Raw genomic sequence first — 18,153 nt, 5'->3', positions numbered from 1 at the left:
ACAATGACAAAATTTTCTGTATGGAGAGCAATAGCTTCTTGCGCACATTTATAAAATTGCATTGCAGAAGAATAGGTTCAAGAACAGAAGCAAAATTGGTTGTATTGTTAAAAGAAATATGATTAAGGTTTATGCACTGAAGTGAACACGAGCTAATTCATAACAAAGGAAAGAATTTAAAGCAGCAGTAGCTAGTGCAATCGTTTCATGAGCAGAAAAATATAGTTATAAGATAGCATACGAAAACTGCGCAGAAATTACGACAAGATCTTTAGCATAAAATCACGAGATCTAACAAGTTTGTTATTAGTGTGGGGCAAAAATACAACCTTCCGTTATCTAATATTGGGAACACGAATGAAAAATCGATGAACTTCGACTTGATAAGCAATCGGATTGGAAACAAAAGACCTAAAATGGTTTTCATGTCAGAAGTATTGGCCATGAGAAGACCTGGCTTATAGTAGTATTAACATGAATGGCAGATGAGACAAAACTGAAACCCACGGTCATTTTCAAAAGGAAAACTACCAAAATAAAATTCCCGTCGGGCATTTTCGTACATTTTCATGAAAAGGGGTGGATGGACGAGATTGGTGTAAAATTGTAGATGGAAAATGTTTGGCAGAGGCAACCAGGAGATCTACGAAATAAACACAGTTTGTTGGGTGTCCGCCGATAACATCGCGGCAAAACGTCGCGGAGAAAACAACGCAAGGTAAAAATGTCGTGCTACAAAACATCGTGGGAGAAAACACAGCAAAGAGAAAACATTGCAGTTCTAAAACATCGTTGGTACAAAACATCGACGTCGAAAATAAAGCGGTTCAAAAACTTCGCAGTTTAAAAATATCGTGGTAAAAAATAAAGTATCTACAAATCATCGCATGACGATAACATCGCAGACATGCTTTTTTTAGGTTTTAATAATTGTAAATGGATATTCCCATAATGATTTGTGAGCGCAAGATGCAAAGAAGGATAATTTTTACTTTCACATTTTTTTTATTAATTAATAAATTTTTGCTAAAAAGTAAGAACGAAACTTAAGCATAGAAAATTAAATGCAACTTATAGATAATACTTTTCGTGAAAAATTACCAGTAAAAACTTTATAAAAAATGATTTATTAACAACCTTTGTTAGTGAACTATGTCGGTTTAAAATTCTATTAAGTGCTATAAGTTGCATTAATTTTCTATGCTTAAATTTCCTTCTTATTTTCTCCGCAAAAATTTATTAGTTAATAAAACATATGAAAGTTATCCTTCTTTCCATCTTGCGCTCACAAATCATTATGGGAATATCCATTTACAGTTATTAAATCCTGAAAGAAAACATGTCTGCGATGTTATCGTCATGCGATGATTTGTAGATACTTTATTTTTTACCACGATACTTTCGACGACGATGTTTTTAAACTGCGAAATTTTTGAACCGCTTTATTTTCGACGACGATGTTTTTAAACTGCGAAGTTTTTGAACCGCTTTATTTTCGACGACGATGTTTTGTACCACGATGTTTTAGAACTGCGATGTTTTCTCTTTGCGATGCTTTCTCCCACGATGTTTTGTAGCACGACGTTTTCGCCTTGCGTTGTTTTCTCCGCGATGTTTTCGTCCGCGATATTTTTGCCACGATGTTTTCGTCTGTAGCCGTTTGTTGGTGTGTTATATGTTTCGTAGTCACGTCAATGAGAACACTAAAAGTCGCTCAGCATGGAACAATATTAGGATTCCTGTTACATTAGCTTGCTTAACTTCGGTGATAAAATCGTTAGAGTTCTCTTTGAATCAATCATTCAAAGATCACAGGCGTAAACAATGCAACAATTGGATGATAAGTGGCGAAAAGTCGCATGCGAAAGGTTAAGCTATGTGGGCTGCGTCACTTGGTGTGTTATGTGATTTCGCAATCAAATCATGGGGAAAAAATGAAACAGTGAATAGAGACCAAATAAGGCTATGGATCGCACTGAGAATGATTTGACATGGGGCTACTGGTAATGCAACGGGAATCGACTCGCTAGAATGGGACCCATATGATGAGCTTCTCAACAACAAAAGTCAGGATGTGCTTGAGGAGCTGATGTTGTTTGCCTTAGATGATGAATGTGAGAATTATTCAGGATTTTAAATAGATTGCTGACTGATTGGTTTTATTTTGCAGTGGTTTTAATTTATATAAATTTCAATATAATTGTTTTTTGGATTTATCCTTTAAAATAACTATTCCTCCTTATTAACCTCGAATTTTAGGGGCTACTTTTATGATTCTACTATGATTTTATTTCCAGAAATATATGATGCTCATTATAAAAAATAAAAGATCAAATATTTGAGCCCCCATACAGTAAAAATGTCAGAGATATTTAAATTTTGAGATTATGTTCCTTGAAAGTTCAGGACTCGTACACAAATTTAAGGAAAAGTATTTAAATATGTACGTTATTTTAAAAGCAAAATATAAATTAGGAAATTTTTTCTGATGTTAACAGATTAAGTGATGGGCATTGATGTGAAGACTATAGGATAAATTTTGATTTGTAATACTATCAGATGATGTTCTAAAGGAAAAAAAAACGCGTACGCGAATATTAAAAGTTTCTGATATAAACGAGCATGTATTTTTAGTATTTATAAACTTATAAATTATTTGTATAAAAAGACTTTTCGCATATTAAACAAATTTATAGAGTGCTCCACTTTTATAAATATCACTTAATATATACTGAGAAATATCACTTAATATCACAGAAACATCACTTAATGGTATCTCGAATTAGTGGGTAAACCAATCTCGAATTAGTCTAATTTATTTTAAACGACTCCTTGACAAAATGATGGTTTTTTGGCAATGAAACATTTGGAAAAAAATCTTAAAATGGGAAATTAAATATATCAATATTTTTTTTCATACAGGAGTAAAATGTTTTGTATTTTATTTTTTAAAATGAATGTAAAATTTTACTAAATATTGCTATATAGGCCGGAGAACCATGTAAAAAAATGAATTTCGTAATTTTAAATAAAACTGACTTCATAACATGATTATCTTCCTTATTAAAAAAATTTTTAGAACTGAAAGTACATATCTACGACAAATGGTTACGAAAAATCCGCATAAAAGTTTTATGAATACCCTGTTTCGACTAACCTAATTTCGACACTGCATGTAAATAGTATTTGATTATTTCCCGTTTATTTTTACTATAGTCAATTTTTGTGTTATGACGAGGGAGTTCCGTAATGTAAGTTATTACTGTATATTTATTAATATCGTGTATCGGATTGGTATTCTTAAATTACTTCCGTTCATTGAACGGAAGATATCATAGAGTAAAAGTATTAGTTTTGAGATGAATTTGTTATCTGTAATTTTTTCAAAGTTTCGCTTTTTGAACAAAAACTAAAACATGTTTTAAAAATCGTTTAGAGCTCTTGTTGACCTATTGGATCGTCTTGAGTCTCAATTTGATGACATCAGAGCCACCAAAAAGGCTTTTCAGGAATGGCTGTTAAATGTTCCACCAGTGTTAACGCAAGATATGGAGGATGAGGTAAAACTTAAAGAGAGTGTATCTAAAATAACTGTGCTTGTATGCTTGTTGAATAACGAAGGGGGGAATTTTGTGACTTTGCTGTTGAATTGTATATGGCGTAAGTGCGAAGAAAATGATGTTTAATAATAAAGCTAAAAAGACAAAAAAATAGGAGGTTAGTAGGCGTGAATGTAACAGCAGACTGGTAAACTGCGAGCTCAACGAGAGCGTAGAAAACATTAACAAACTGCTTTGCTCGACCGTTAAAATCTGAATCTTTCCAGATTTTTTTAGAAAAATTTTATGGTAAAATCCTAGTATACGGTGCAGCCTTGGCGCGATTTTGAAAATTATCGCCAACATCAAAAATGATCCAAAGAACGTCTTTAAACTATACACTATATACTACGTGTGTATATACATAATATATACTATATTTAACTATATATATTCTTTGAATGACCCGTTTACTACTCATCGTATATGTCCCATTTTTACTGCTCATCATAAAGTCGCCAAAAGTAGCCAAATCTCGTGTGCACCGGATACTAGGATCAAACCAAATTTTATATAGAAGATAAATATATTAAGATTATATTAAATAAAGATAAATATATTAAGAATATATTAAGATTTTTAAGTTTTTTTTTTTTTTTTTTCTTTTTTTTTTTAAGTTTTGGATCATTTTATGTGCTATCAGACTTTACAAGATTTTAAAAATTTTAATTCACAAAATACTTTTGTACTTTTTTATTTGAACTAAACGAAGATTGAACTCACTCGATGCTTATAATTATCACCACTTGTCGCTAAAAAACTCGAACAGAAAATTAAAAAAAATGCAAAATCACAATAAGTAAGATGTGTTACACGACTGACTCCTTAATTATCTCAAACCGCTAAATCGGCTGCACACAGCAAAGTCGAACCTAGAATATCAATATGATCTAAAGAGAGTGGCTAAGCACCAACTATTCACGTACAAAGCTACTTCAAATGCGCGACATCAATTAGGAACTACTCTCCTACTACTACTCTTAAAACTGCTGTTTAAATACTGATTCTGAACTCATTTAGATTTTCATAGGTGCTACTTTGGTAGACGGTTGCACGGATTTTGGCGATTTTTCTTTTGGCGAGTAATACAACTTATGGTAAACCCATTGCTGGATAAGTTATTTATGGTAACCGATACTTTGTTGTCATTTTATTTAAAAAATAATGTGTTTTATTGTGCATAAATTCCGCGTTTTAAATAGTATTTATGGCTTCAAAATATTAAAAATCAATTTAATTTTGCATTTTTATTTGAAATAGAAATTTTATTGTTTATCATATTTTATGGAATTTTATGTTGTGGATGATGTAATCAGTGACATCACCTTACTTTAAAAGTAATTGGTTTTAATATGTATAAATTTAATCTAATGTTTTAAACATTATTTATGGCTGTTAAATATTAAAATACAATTTAACTTTTTTTTAAATTTTTTTAAAAAATGATTTTATTATGTATGAATTTTTAAATAATTTTAATTCTAGGCGTGATGTAATAAGCTCCCTGATTAGTTATAGAATATTTGTGCATTAACGAGCTATAATCAGCTCCCTGATTGGTTAATGTAAATTTGTGCATTTCCGCGCCGTTTTAAAATTTAATTCACATCTTCGAATTCCTTCAAAGATGTTATATAAATTATGATTCCGATTTTTTTTGTGGTACTTATCAATAAACAACAGGTTAAATGACTCAAAAAAATGTAAGTACATATTTTTATTTTATTTTATAATTGTATACTTCAATTTTTGTTAAAAAATTTAATACACTATTTTCATAAATTGCTGAGATAATTATTGTCTATACGTTTTAATGTTAATTATATTCTATTGTATATAACGTATTTTAAAGTATTTGAATTTAATAATATTCTAATTCTTTTAAATGTTGGCATGATGGTTTTAATTCGATATTTAATTTCAGTAATATTTTAATTTAATTAAACGTTGGCACAATGTTTTTATTCTTTTCTTTGCTATATGAAAGTAATAATAACCTTACTTTAGTATTTTATACTCATAGTAAATGTATTTATTTACACTTGCTTACCATCTTAAAAAATGACATTTACAACAAAAAATTAATCCAGTACTTTTAACGATATATATATATATATATATTTTTTTAAAGTTTCAAATACTTTACTATGCGTAAAAACAGCGTTTTTCAAGATGGCTGACGTTTGTAAAAATCGCGCCAACAATTGCGCCAACGTAAATCGCCGAAAATCCGTGCAACCGTCTACCAACCTTTTCATACTACGTCATTAAAATTTGCATTTTGGCAAACTGAAAACAGAAGAGAAAGGAAAGTTTCATAACTAAAAATAATTGGTTAGGATAAAATAAGGTCTTTACTCCTTGAGGTATCACTTTGCATTTTTACAAAAAAAAAAAAAAAAAAGTTCTTTGCGTGTTAATTAAAATATAATAATGAAATATTGTACTGTTGTGCAAATAGTAAACGAAATACATGTAGACTAACATACAGAATTTTGAAAAATACATGATGGTAAGACCGGATTTCGATCTGGACGAACAGTTTTCGATGGCATCAGGTATATCATGTTTATGGACTGTTGCGGAGAATCTTGTAATTCTTTTGATTAAAAATTTTCCCAAGATTTTGAAATACATAAACAGAACTATATCCATTATATTAGGATCCACATTAGAACAACAGATTTGCTTCTGGAATCTGTAATTTCGGCTACAAACGTAAAAAGGAAAACCCGACACATAAAAAATTCGGAAGTGAATTTTTATAAAATCTTATTAAAATATTAAACAACTGTTATACATCAAGCTATATTGTGACGAAAATAAAGAACTGCCCTAAAATATTATGACGAAAACAAATCAATAACAGATTAAGGAATACATAAAGCATTCAAAAATTATAAGTCTTATTAATGGATATTTTTGGAAACCTTATAACGTTATATACGTATGTTCTCAAATAATCATAAATTACAGAGACAGGATAATAATGAAATATGCGCAATAGGGTTTACTATACATTAATCGAAAAAGTAATTTCCTTTCTATAGATATACAGGGTATCCACAAAAGTCCTAAATTATTTTACCTCATTACTGTGGTCACACTGTAAGAGATACTGCTGTACATTTTCAAGTCTGGTGTTTGTACACGTATATCAAATGTTTTTCTAAACAATATGTTTTAGATTAATGCACACATGTGAGAAACTGGAGATACGAAAGCCCTAAGGGAGCTGAAGCAAGACAGCCCGAAAGTGAAAGCTTGGTGTAGAATGCTGCATAATAAGATTCTTGGAATCATTTTTCCTCGTTGAACAAACAAAAACCTGAGTTTACTTCGATACATTGATTAATTACATTTGCATGCACTGCAGTTGGAATACCGTCAACCACGGTTCATTTTGTCGTATATCGTGGTTGTGTAACTTGTATGACTTATCATAAAATCTTTGAAACTTGCTTTTGAAAGTAGCAAAGGTATAATTTGTTCCACTGCCAAACAGCAAGCTGTTGAAGATGCTCAGGAACTTTGCAGACACCTTGTTTAGCATGCATTGTAGGGTCATTACGTTAAAAATATGCAACCGCCTTCGCCGGGAATCGAACCACGGACCTCTGGAATACCGGCCCAGCGTGCAGAACCACTACACCACGAAGGACGCTAGGAAACTAGGAGAAATACCTTATATACTCCCCTTTTAAAAGGGCGACTAGGGTTTTAGGGAACCTAGTCGCCAAATCCTGGGTGCGGAGAATCATCATCCACAACCCTTTTAGTTCGGGCGCCACTTGTAGAATCATTAGGTTACAAATATGCAACCGCCTTCGCTGGGAATCGAACCACGGACCTCTGGAATACCGGCCCAGCGTGCAGAACCACTACACCACGAAGGACGCCAGGAAATTAGGAGAAATACTTTTCTATAGTGTATAAGTTAGAATTCGATAAGATTACTTTGAATGAGCCAATTATTAAAAAATACAAATTTGTTTTACATTATTCTAAAATCAGATTATGATTCTTTTGCCTCAAATTTTAACCAATTATTTGGATGTAATGTTACAAATTATCGCGTTATTAAATGCTAAACAATCGTTAATATTCTGCATATGTTTTCGAATCATAATATTGTAAAATCATTAGCTAATATTATACCAACAATTTATTTAAACTATAACTATTTTTAATTCCTTGTACGAAACCCAGCAGGGCAGATAAAGCCCCATTACAGCTAAAAACGTTTCACGGATTATATGACGCATTTTCAAGTCTGTTGCACTTTGAATAATTGCCAGTTGCTAGAAAGCAATTGTTTATGCTTTTTGAGACTCTCCTTTTCTGGTTGCAGCTAAATTTTCGCTTTGTATTTTGATACCAGAAAAGTCTTTTAAAACAATCTGTTATTTTTTTCTTATATCTTATTTTAAGTTATTTTCTTCCCAGAAAATTATCTTTTACTGAAAAAGATAACTTGACATTCAGCCGATATGCTATGCTATGTTTAAATGTTGTTGCTTCCTTTTAATTTTTTTTCTGTGTAATTTTCTTCCTGTCTTTCATTAACTGCCATGTAATAAAATATAACAAATATGTCAACAATGCCAAATCTTTTTCTTCTATTATTGGGTCTCTAGTGAATTCAAAGCAGGTGATATTGCCCTCTTTTGGTTTTGATTGTAATAAAGCCATTTGAATTTTGTAGAACATTTGTTAGAAGTAAATTAAACTTCAAATCTTATAAATGAATGTCCATTTCAAGTTGTTCTTGCAGTAGATTACCTGTTCACTACCAAAACCGTTTGTAAAATAATATTCCAGAAATGGAAAAACTCTCAAGGTTAAAAAATATTTATTTTTTGCTTTTTTAATTTAATATACAAAATATTAAATTTTCATTTAATAATAAATACTAAATTTAATACCGTATATACCCGCGTATAAGTCGAGATATTTTGGGCAAAAAAAAGACTTCAAAGTGGGGGGGGGTCGACTTACACGCAGGGCCATAAAAAATTAAAAGAATCGGAAGTTCAAAAATTTCTTTGTATAATGCAGTTGTTTTCTTCACGTACTCGAATTGGACGACTTATCAAATAAGTCACTTACTTGAAGTAATTTCATGACTTAAATTATGTTACGAACTACAGTGGTGGCCAAAATTGTGGACACTTTTGGAAATTTTTATGTTTTAGCCCTAAAAAATGCGAATGCCTGCGAAATACCCTCTGAATGATTATAAAATCATTTAAAAAATGTTGTATTAGCAACGAACTAGACGGCATGGAAGATGATGCTGTTTTTCAAAGTGAAAATGACGACGAAGGCTGTAGTAGTGATTGTAACAATACAGAGTTCGAGACTGAAAATATGTATGATGACGAGCCAATGACGACAGAAGAGTTCTATGAAATGTTTGGCGAATCTGACCATGAATCAGACGTTGAAGGATTTTGATTTTGTTTATTTACCAAGGTATTTTTTATCGTATATTTACTTTTTTCTCAGATGAATAAATGTAGTACTTAAAAAAATTAATAAATGCAGTACTTAAAAAATTTTTTTCGAAGTTTCTCGATCGATTTCGAAAGTGGGGGGTCGACTTATACGCGGGTTTCTTATTTTCTATGAATTTTTTATGTCGAAGTGGGGGGGGGTCGACTTATACGCGGTATCGACTTATACGCGAGTATATACGGTACATAGAATTATGCATATTAAAAAAAGTGAAGATTTGTCCCTTAAGTAAAGCAGTAAGAATGAGCCAAAATATTTTCTTTGTTTGACTTCTTGTGGGGCACTCTTTCAGCTCAGAAAGTAGTAGCAAACTACTGAGATTGTGTTTTTGTAAGGTAATAGATAAGGGCCTTAGCAAGCCAGTTCTTATGCTGTCATTTTCTAAGTGGGAAACTAAGCTTTTGGTACGTAGCTCATAATAGGTCCGCTTATGCTAATATATAAATAAATCACTGGAGGATGCTGTGAAAAACGGGGGTGATGGGTACATTTATAACAATTATGCCTAAGAACTTAATTAAACTACTTAACTGTTTTAGAAGTTAACTCTACGTGTTGGCCGGTTATTGTCTCTCCTTGTGGATCAAAATAAGCTCAAAAGATAAAAGGTTACCATAAAACTTTATTTCTCACAACTTGTAGAAATTACGCTTAAAATAAAACAAAATAGGCTATTCAAATTGATGTTGATGGCTACTTGGAGACGTAGAATACATTGAACGAGTTACATTCTAGCAAATTTTAACTTTTTTAGCTAGATTACATTCTAGCAACTTTTAGCTTTAACTTCTACTTAAGCGAAGTTAACTAACTGAATCGGACTAAACGCACAACTAACCTACTAGCCATTACAACGTTAAACACTTACCAATCTTTACAACTTCAGGCGTTCACTTATACTTGGACAAGCGGCTGTCAGACAAGCAGTATCATCAACGGCCAAATTTCCATTCAGAATGTAACGTCTGTGCAGCTCTTCAAAACAGGAAACATAAAAATCAGCTATGCCTCTTCGGAGTTCGAAATTCGAAACTTTAGATTGCTAGCCAGTAGGTACAATGTGAAGAAGGAGAAACTTCCTTCTAATAACACGATTTTTATTTTAACTTAACCTACCCCGCTTGCCACAAAATTTACCGAGCCTTCCGGATTAAATGAGTATGTGACGAAACGAGTCATAAACGAACGAATCAGAATGAAGTTAACTGTTTTTGAAACTACACCTTCCAGAAATCTAATATCTACTTAACGTGCAATCACAATTCTACTCACAGATCATGGTCCATTTCCTTTCTATCTGCATAGATTTGGATTACATTCTTCAAGCCAATGCATTTGTGGACACGATGGAACAATAGACCATTATTTGTTTCATTGTGAAATTACTAAAGAATTTCATCTTAAACCTTATAATTCAACATCTGCTCCACTTTGGTTCAAGCAAATCAAGAAAAGCAATATACGAGTACTTCGTAAAAAAAATCACTTATAACTTATCTATCTTTAAATTGTGACAATCTCAAAGCACCGTAAATACTTACATAGCATACTCCCTCCTACTTGGGAACGTCGGTATTCTAAGGATTCATCCTTCTTCAAAATTTCGTGTAATATGTTATCATCATGCTTTTTCTGAAATTCTTGTTATAGAAAATCTAATTACCCATATTACGTCCTGTCTAATCTTATTGTATTTATCATTGTACATGTTTATATGTCAATTACAGTGGATGGACAAAAATATGGAAACACCTTGTGAAATGCATGTTTGAAAAGAAAGATTGATTTTAATGAAATATGTAGGTGGCGCTGGCGTTTTTGACTACTGACGCCACCTATACAACTTCGTAAATGTGATAAACAGTTCAGTTGTTGTCGGAGTACTGTTATGTGAGGTTGTCATTGCATTACGTAAGAGTTAACAGACTTCGAACGTGGGCAAATTGTTATACGTATGGTAGGTGCTTCCGTAAGCAAGGTAGCCGAGGTGTTTAGTGTTTCAAGAGGTACTGTATCGAAGATTTATTCCGCATATTTGAAAAGCGGAAAAACATCAGCTGCTAAATCACAGCGCGGACGAAAGTGTGTCCTGAGTGATCGTGACAGACGATCATTAAGGGCAATTGTGACGAAAAATAAGAAGACCACAGTTGCAAAAGTTACTGCTGAAATGAATGTTGTGTTACCGAACCCTGTGAGTACCAAAACAATTAGAAGGGAGCTTCATAAACAGGGAATTGCTGGCCGTGCTGCAATTGAGAAGCCACTCATGAGGGATGCTAATGCCCGTAACAGGAAAAGGTTGTGTTTAAGTCATAAAAGCCTGGACTATAGAGCAGTGGAAGCGAGTAATATGGTCTGACGAGTCTTCTTTCACATTGTTTCGCACTTCTGGCCGAGTTTACGTCTGGAGAATGCCATCTCAAGCCTATAATACAGATATAATACAGACTGTTGTTGCCAAGAGCGAAACATGGCGGGGGTTCTGTTATGGTTTGGGCAGCCATATCGTGGTTCTCTGCTAGCCCCATGATAACTGTGTCAGGGCACATGACTGCCAAGACTCATGTGAACATTTTGGCCGATCAAGTTCATCCCATGGTACAAATTTTGTTCTCCGATGGTGATGGTGTCTTCCAAGACGACAAAGCCCCTGTTCACACAGCTCACATTGTCCAGGACTGGTTCTCGGAGCACGAGGATGAGTTGTCCCATCTCCCCTGGCCACCACAGTCACCAGACCTGAATATTATCGAACCTTTGTGTTCTACATTGGAACGGAAAGTGCGTTCTCGTTATCCATCGCCAACATCGTTATCTGAACTTGCTACCGTTTTGCAGGAAGAATGGTATAATATTTCCTTGGCAAACATACAGGAACTGTATTTATCCATTCCGAGAAGACTGCAAGCTGTTTTGGATGCCAACGGGTTTCCTACACCATATTAAGGAAAGAAACATGTTTTTTTAAAGGTGTTTCCATATTTTTGTCCAACCCCTGTATCTTGACTTCGATGAATTTCTACTCAAATATTTTTAATTTAAAGACTACAACTCAAGGACTGTTTTCTTCTTTTATTCAAGACCTACTTATATACTCAAGGACTGTTTACCTTTTACTTATCTCTACAGTTACAGACTACTCATTTATTTCTAGACTCTCTTAAAATGTATAATGACATTTTATATTATATAATTTGGTTATTCTTCAAAATTGATATATAAAAAATCAGTAAACATAAATTTTCAACTTAAGTAACAATTCTCTAAATATTTATGTTATGAGCTTTATTGTTAAAATTGCCATATATGTAAACACCACAAGACCTGTATAATATGTCTCTGTATGTCATATGTATATTTGCGCAACCATTGTAACTTTGTAAAATTTTATTTCAAATAAATACCGCTGATAGCAGATGGTAGATAGTTTCCATCAATAGAGCACAAAAGATGAAAGTCGTAATGATGGTGCAGTTGCTCTGTTGATGGTCTTCTGTCTCCTGTTGTTGAAACTTAAATCAAATGTGACAACCTCAGAAGTCAACATAGCAGTAAGTCAGTGTACAAATGAAAGGTGAATTCTTTTCAAAGCATTGTATTAGAAATTGAATTTGCATTTGAAAACTAACTTTTCAGAAACTTGAGTTTTACAGCTATTTTCCCTGTTTAGTTTTGCTAAAAATTTTTAATAATCCTATTTGATCTCTAATAATTTTCTGAATTTCGTTTTCGCATCAATCTCTCAAACTATTTTTCTCTTTTGCAGATTGGAGAGTTCAACGATAAGCTTGAAAAGATTTCATTTGTGTTTTACAGAACACTTGGAAATCTAAATCTGGCAGAAGATGCCTCAGTTGAGCAATTTAAAGAAGCTTTTGACGCTTACAAAGGTGAAGAGGGAAGCCTACCAGATAAATATTACCGAAAATTCCTCGTTTTAAGACACAAAATTGTAATTATCAATCATTTCATTTATAACTTTCATTAAAAATATAGTTTGAAATTGATTTAGAATTTTTTTAATGAAACTATTAGAAATATTTCTTAACCCTTACTGAAATAGTTTTGTAAATTGTATGGTGGTATAATATTTTAACTCAAGAAATGGTTTTTGAATGCTACTTTTGACTGAATATTATATAGTGTGAGTAAATAAATTTAACTTTTCGTTATTTTAAATTAGCGATTGAGTAAATTTTGTCCATTTTTCTGTGAAAATTAAATAACTACCATTAAATATGTAATAAATTACATTTTGATTTAAAAAAAGTCAGAAAAATATTTCGCAGTAAATAGCAAACAAACTCTCTGTCTTGATTATTTTAGATTAAGGAATTTTAATTAAGAATTACTGAATTTTATGTAGTAATATATACATTTCCATACATTTCATTTCTGGATATAAAAATTAATGTGTGATTTGTTGTTTAACATTTTAGATTCATTTTAAAGAAATATTTTAAATTAAAACATAGATAAGTTCATTAATATCAAATTGATATTACTAAATTTATCTGTATAATTAGCGCAATTATTTTCCTTATAATTATAACGGGACAGCTCGAGTTTTTTTCCAGTTCTGCACAGTTATAGAACATTTTAAAAGCAATGCATTAGCAAATGGTTAATGAGCATCTCTAAACAATGAGAAAATTTTTCGAATCTAAAATTCTGTTGTAACTTAACATAATGTTTGAGTTCGCCTACTTCTCGAAGCTTTTGCAGGACTATCTGTGTACAAGGATAATAGCCAAAAAATCTGTCATGAGAATGTCACTCTTTAGAAGGGCTATTGGTCTAGAAACGGCACTTTGCGTCGAATCACTAAAAGCATTGTATCACTGTTAAAATTTTTGACACCAGAAATGATCGCTTTGTATTATTTTCAAACAAATTAAATAATGAAGAATCTGCATGTATGTATGTTTTCTCGCATTGTGAAAAAACAATGGTATCTAGAGCCAACGAATTATGGCTAACATAGTCCTGCAGACGAACATGGGTACCTGAAAGCGCGAATTTGTTTTATTGTCTATTTCATATTTTATAAAATTTCAACGAAATTTTGATTAACAAACTCAACGATTTCAAAGCGAGCAATGGCAACACTCTACAGGTAAAAAAGAAATCTCCAGCGCGCGAGACTGTCTCTCGGAAATTCTAAAGATATGCTGTTTTTAAATATTTTTAGTCCAAGGGGACATTAGCCCAAATGCCATTAAAATATGTATGTGTGTAAATGAAAAATCTTCTCTTCGGGTGTAATATAAAGTTTGAAATCTTTCCGATCTTTTCCCTTTTATTTTAAGTTAATCTTGTGTCTTATATTCTGTAGAGAAGTTAAAACCTGTTTGAAAAATTACAGAATTACAGTATTGCTGTAGCTATATAAAACGTGACATAGTTATAAAAATGCACTTTCTGAAGTATAGGAATTAATGATGGTTTTCACGTACATTTAAAATTATGCTTAGTTTGGATCAGGATTAGCTAATAATAATAATATGCTTATGAATATTTATAAAAAATGCTTTTTCTTAAATTTCGTTGTATCAGGTATTTCTCCCGGCTTCCTAGCGTGCCTTCGTGGTGTAGTGGTCAGCATACTTGTCCGGTATTCCAAAGGTCTGTGGTTCGATTCCCGACGAAAGCGTTGTTAATTTTTCATCTCTCTGGCTTTTCCAATTAACTTTGTAGAGTCATTAGGTTAATTGGAAGCAGAAAAGATGAAAAATATGCAACCGCCTTCGCCGGAAATCGAACCACGGACCTCTGAAATACCGGCGCAGTGTGCAGAACCACTACACCACGAAGGCATGCTAGGAAAGCGGAAGAAATACCTTATAACCTAATGTTTCTACAATGGCGCGCGAACTAAAATTATGTTGGATGATGATTCTCCTCAGCCAGGATTTGGCGATTGGGTCCCCTAAAAATTCCACTCGCTCTTTAAAAGGGGGAGTATATAAGGTATTTCTCCCGCCTTCTTAGCGTGCCTTCGTGGTGTAGTGGTCAGCACAGTAGGCCGGTATTCCAGAGGTCCGTGGTTCGATTCCCGGCGAAGGCGTTGCTAATTTTTCATCTCTCCGGCTTTTCCAATTAACCTGATGTCCCTACAGTTGTAAAGAAAAGGCTCAGTTGACCTTCGCTTGTTCAATGTGCAACGGTGCTGAAATGTTCAGTATTTTCAATGTTTTCGTCATGAATATCCTTTCGTTAATTTTATTGATTTAAAATACACCACAATAAATTAAAACAAAATAAGTAAAAATTTCCTCTTTTTGAAAATAATAATAATTGAAATTTGTTTTTTGAAACTTTTGCTTTGCATTATCTTCCTCCTTCTCCCTTTAAAAATACTTTTAAAGAATAATTTTTTTGTACAAAATAAAAATAAGGCAATTTAACAACGTAAAGTGAAAAGTTATTCTCTCCGGGAGGAGGGACTTCAAATTTTTAATCTTCTAGATCTAAACTTCACATGTTACGAAAGCGGCGTTAAATTCCGCAAGGAAGATGTGTAATTTCTCTTATAACTTTAGACTAGATATCGTTCTTTGTTTCCGAAAGGTGGTTACATATGCGTTGCTTTAATAAATTTCTTGCAACTGTGTGTTGTTCAGAAGAACTCGATATAAGAAAAGTTCTAAGAAATGAGAGAAAGCTAGAAATTTATTTAGTTCGTTATTTGTTTAATTAAAAACCGTCAACAGACATGAAACGAATAATCGCTGTGTCTCAAAGTAACTTCAAAAAAAGGGAAAGGTTTAAATATTTTTTTATTATTTATTTAAACAGAATTTAAGATATAAATGCATGTTCTTTTGCTAACAAAATCAACCGCAGCTCGTGGTGACCCAATGATGCAACTAAATAGAGAACAGTTAAGATCAATTTGAAACGCAGAATAATAGTCAAAGACTACATAATTAAATTTTAATCTGAGCTTGCTCAGTAATACTAACCGGCGTATAAAATTTAAATGTCTTCAGCTAAATCATGCAAATCCGAATTAATACAACTTACCAGAACTGGCAGGAACTAAAATTAGAATACACGAGCAGGCCGAAAATAAGCTCTGTCTTACAATCCAAAAACCTCAGCTTAAATACTAGCAAACCTCATTTACGTTCTGATAAAGAAACGGAAAGGAAAAATTATGGTAAAGGCTGAAATTATAAAGTTATATAAAGTTATAAATATAAATTATAAAATTATATAAAGTTATATAAAGTTATATAAAGTTATTATAAAGTTATATTATAAGATTAAGTCTTAAGATCTTATTTTTTCAGGCTTTAATAGTAATTGTAAATGGATATTCCTATAATGATTGAGCGCAAGATGGAAAGAAGGATAATTTTTACTTTCATATTTTTTATTAACTAATACATTTTTGCTGATAAAGTAAGAAGGAAACTTAAGCATAGAAAAGTAATGCAACTTATAGCACTTAACAGAATTTTAAACCGACATAGTTAACTAACAAAGATCATTTATAATTTACTTAAGCTTTTACTAGTAAATTTTCATGAAAAGTATAATCTAAAAAAAGCCTGAAAAAAATAAAGCATGTCTGCGATGTTATCGTCATGCGATGATTTGTAGATGCTTTATTTTTTACCACGATATTTTCGAAGACGATGTTTTCAAACTGCGAAGTTTTTGAACGGCTTTATTTTCGACGACGATATTTTGTACCACGATGTTTTAGACCTGCGATGTTTTCTCTTTGCGATGTTTTCTTCCACGATGTTTTGTAGCACGACGTTTTCGCCTTGCGTTGTTTTCTCCACGATGTTTTCGTCTGCGATGTTTTTGCCGCGATGTTTTCAGCTGTAACCAAAAAAATACATTTCTCATTTTTCTACTACTAATTGACTAGCTTTGAAAATATGATCGGAAATTTAAGACCTTTTCTGAATTAAACATCTCTAAATAGAGCAAGTGCAGTAAAAGTATATGCAGATATAGTATAAATATATAACCTACTGTCCAGATTCTAATACATTGAAGAGCCAAAAAATTACGACCACATACTTAATAACGCATTACACGAACTTTGCAAAAGAGCTGCAGCTCGCCTTGGCGTGGATGCCACGAGTTCATGGTAGATGACTAGTCAACATTCGGAACAAGTCATCTCAGCAGTGACGCGATGCCGAGGTATTCCGACATTTTGGTGTTTGAGCTCAGAGCTGCAGCTGAATAACATCCCAAATGTGCTCTATCGGTTTAAGATGCGGCGAGTTAGAGGGTCAGGACATTAATTGGAATTCATACTTATGATTCTTAAACCATTCCAACATAATTCGAGCCTTGTGACCTGGGGCGTTGGCATGCTGGGAGATTCCATTTCCAATTGGAAAAGTAGATGTCAAGTAAAGGTACAACTGATCTGCAGTTATGTTCAGCTAGTTCGCAGCTTTCATGGTCTGTTCTACCATAACTTAAGGGTCCCAGAGACGCCCCTGAAAACATCTCCCACAGCATAATACCACCACCACCACAGTGTGTATGTCCTGCTGTACAGGAGGGGAGCAACTGTCCGCCTGAAAGATGGCGTACCCTGACACGAACATCGACGTGATGGACGAGAAATCGCGATTCATCCGAACAGGCAACTATTTTCCACTAATCCATGGTCTAATCTCGATACTCACTGTAAGCGTAGCTGACAATGACGCTTGGTCAACAGAGACACATGAGTGTGCTGTCAGCTGAATTGTGTGTTCCAAAACATTTGCTTTTGAACCAGCATTATATTGGAATGTCAGCTGAGCCACTGTCTGGGGCCAATTTTGCTGTACCAAGCGGGCAGTCTCTGTCGGCCTTTCTTTGATGATGCGTGGGCGTTGAACGCCTTGGCGTCTACTGCTGGTTTCACCGTCATTGATTTACTTTGCATAAATACTAACAATGGCAGATCGTGAACAATGTACCAATAGTGGAGCTTCGGAGATACTCGTTCCGAGTCTTCGGGCCATTACAATATATCTTTTATCAAATTCGCTTAGATCAGCAGCCTTTCCAA

The 18,153-nt window shown here is 33.1% G+C and overlaps 1 protein-coding gene across 2 annotated transcripts in view; it reads left to right on the top strand.

Annotated features, from left to right (window-relative positions):
* LOC118187891 (uncharacterized) overlaps positions 1–18,153 on the top strand; it is a 68,505-nt gene that overhangs the window by 38,924 nt on the left and 11,428 nt on the right. For both annotated transcript variants that reach the window (XM_035358180.2, XM_035358179.2), the window contains exons 6-7: positions 3,437–3,560; positions 12,886–13,071. In XM_035358180.2, coding sequence (XP_035214071.1) covers positions 3,437–3,560; positions 12,886–13,071 — 310 coding nt within the window. The remainder of the gene's footprint in view (positions 1–3,436; positions 3,561–12,885; positions 13,072–18,153) is intronic.

This window comes from Stegodyphus dumicola, chromosome 10, assembly GCF_044657685.1.
Source record: "Stegodyphus dumicola isolate Sdum_Otavi_A_Nest chromosome 10, ASM4465768v1".
Lineage (NCBI taxonomy): Eukaryota > Metazoa > Arthropoda > Arachnida > Araneae > Eresidae > Stegodyphus > Stegodyphus dumicola.
Note: the sequence above shows the minus strand (reverse complement) of the source record. Positions and strands in the feature narration are given on the sequence as shown.